General features: G+C 42.1%; 1 protein-coding gene across 1 annotated transcript in view; it reads left to right on the forward strand.

The window, feature by feature from the left end:
• Positions 1-875, forward strand: part of LOC118420091 — a gene marked incomplete in the record, with an annotated part of 17634 nt that extends 16759 nt beyond the window's left edge. The window contains 2 exon segments of the mRNA XM_035826798.1: positions 185-348; positions 700-875. Coding sequence (XP_035682691.1) covers positions 185-348; positions 700-875 — 340 coding nt within the window.
• Positions 876-1788: the final 913 nt, after the last annotated feature.

Consider the following 1788-nt stretch of genomic DNA (forward strand, 5'->3'; position numbering starts at 1 on the left):
CGAATTAGGTATTGTCTCAAGTTAAATGAAGTTACAGGGCAGGGTGTGTGTCTTTGCCTTTTCTTGTAATCTGACATAATTTTAGTGGTTTCTTGAAGAAAAACATTGTTATCAGAAAATGTACTAGAGTACAAGATGTTGCTTCTTCCCTTTACTACCATCAAAACTTTTCCGCACACTCCAGAATATGGAAAGCTTTCACGGTGTGGAAGGGATCTATTCGTGGTACCAAGACCACAGGCAACAAGACTATGCTACAGAAGACACTGTTCTGTGCCAATGACCTTCTGCAGAGATGCCTGCTGCACATCAGGGACTTGTGTGAGGCAGCATCCAGCAGTCGCACAGGTAGGCAGTCATGTTTGTTGCTCCTCTGGGATTTCTGTGCTGTACTGAAAGGGAACGTGTGACTTCAAATGATGTTGACCAACGATTTGCATGAAAAGAAAGCTATGATTAAATGCAATTATTATTTTTAAAAGTGTTGTAGGTATGACATTAATGATTCTACTCAGTATTTCTTTAGTGGTTAATAGGATCTATTTAAGAATAACAGTAATGTTACAGGAATTATGTGCATATGACATGACCAACAAAACCTTATGATCAGTAAATATTTTCAATAGTTTCAATAGTTTATTCAGAAAATCAGCCTGGCAGCCTGTACAAATGTTCTAATTATAACTTGTTCTGTACCAGGTCTGGGAGAGAGTGGGAGTGCCATCCTCTTGGTCCGCCTGGACAGAAGCCAGACCCTGACACTTGCGGACTTCTGTCGAGTCCAGCAGGACCAGTGTGACCGGTCCCTGCAGCAGCTCAACACTCTCAGGAGGAAGGTGGTGCAGCTGGTCTGGGATGCCTGTGCAGTGAGTTAACTCTGTCCTGTCAAAGATGGATCCAAAAGTACTTAGTATTATCAAATTGTGTACTAAAAGGAAGTTAAACACCCTCTTTATCATATATAAATGATAGAAAAGTCACATACACCAACTGTCCAGTGTGTTTGCTTTGCAATAATATCTTTTATACCTTGAGGATACCTTGAGGATACTTCGTTGTAGTAAGGCTCCCGCCTGTTGGCACAACCTCTAGATCTTCATTCCTTGTATCTCTTATGCTCCCAGAACTTGTCCAGCATTGTTTTAAAAGTGTTCACACTGTTTGCTGTTACCACTTCCTCGGGCAAAGAATTCCACAATCGAACTGTCCTTGCGGAGAACGACTGGCGTCGCACATTAGATCTGGCTAGTGGCACTTTAATCTTGAAGCAGTGACCTCTTGTTTTGTCGAGGTTTGCTAGCTCAAAGAAGCTCTCGGGATCGATTCGCTCTTTTTTGGTCATGATCTTATAGAGCTGAATCATATCGCCCCTTTCTCTTCTGTACTTGAGTGTTGGTAGTTTTAACTTTCTGAGTCTGGAACTATACGGCATCCCTTTCAGCGAGGGAACCAGTCTTGTAGCCCTATGCTGGACTCTCTCTATAATCTTTTGGTCAGTACTAAAATGGGGACCCCAGACTACATTTGCATATTCCAGGTGTGGCCTGACCATACATTTGTACAAAATGGGTACTGAACTTTCATCTAAATTTGTAAACGCTCTCTTCACTAGCCCTAAAACCTGGTTACCCTTCAGAGCTGCTGCTGCAGTATTAACATGAAACTTAAGCTGATCATCCACTGCCAAACCTAGATCTTTCTCAACTCTAGTTTGCTCTAGCTCATGACCACCTAGTGTGTACTTAGCCCTCTGGTTCTTACTACCAAGATGTAAAATCTTACACTTGC

The sequence above is a fragment of the Branchiostoma floridae genome, chromosome 1 (assembly GCF_000003815.2).
Source record: "Branchiostoma floridae strain S238N-H82 chromosome 1, Bfl_VNyyK, whole genome shotgun sequence".
Taxonomy (NCBI): Eukaryota; Metazoa; Chordata; class Leptocardii; order Amphioxiformes; family Branchiostomatidae; genus Branchiostoma; species Branchiostoma floridae.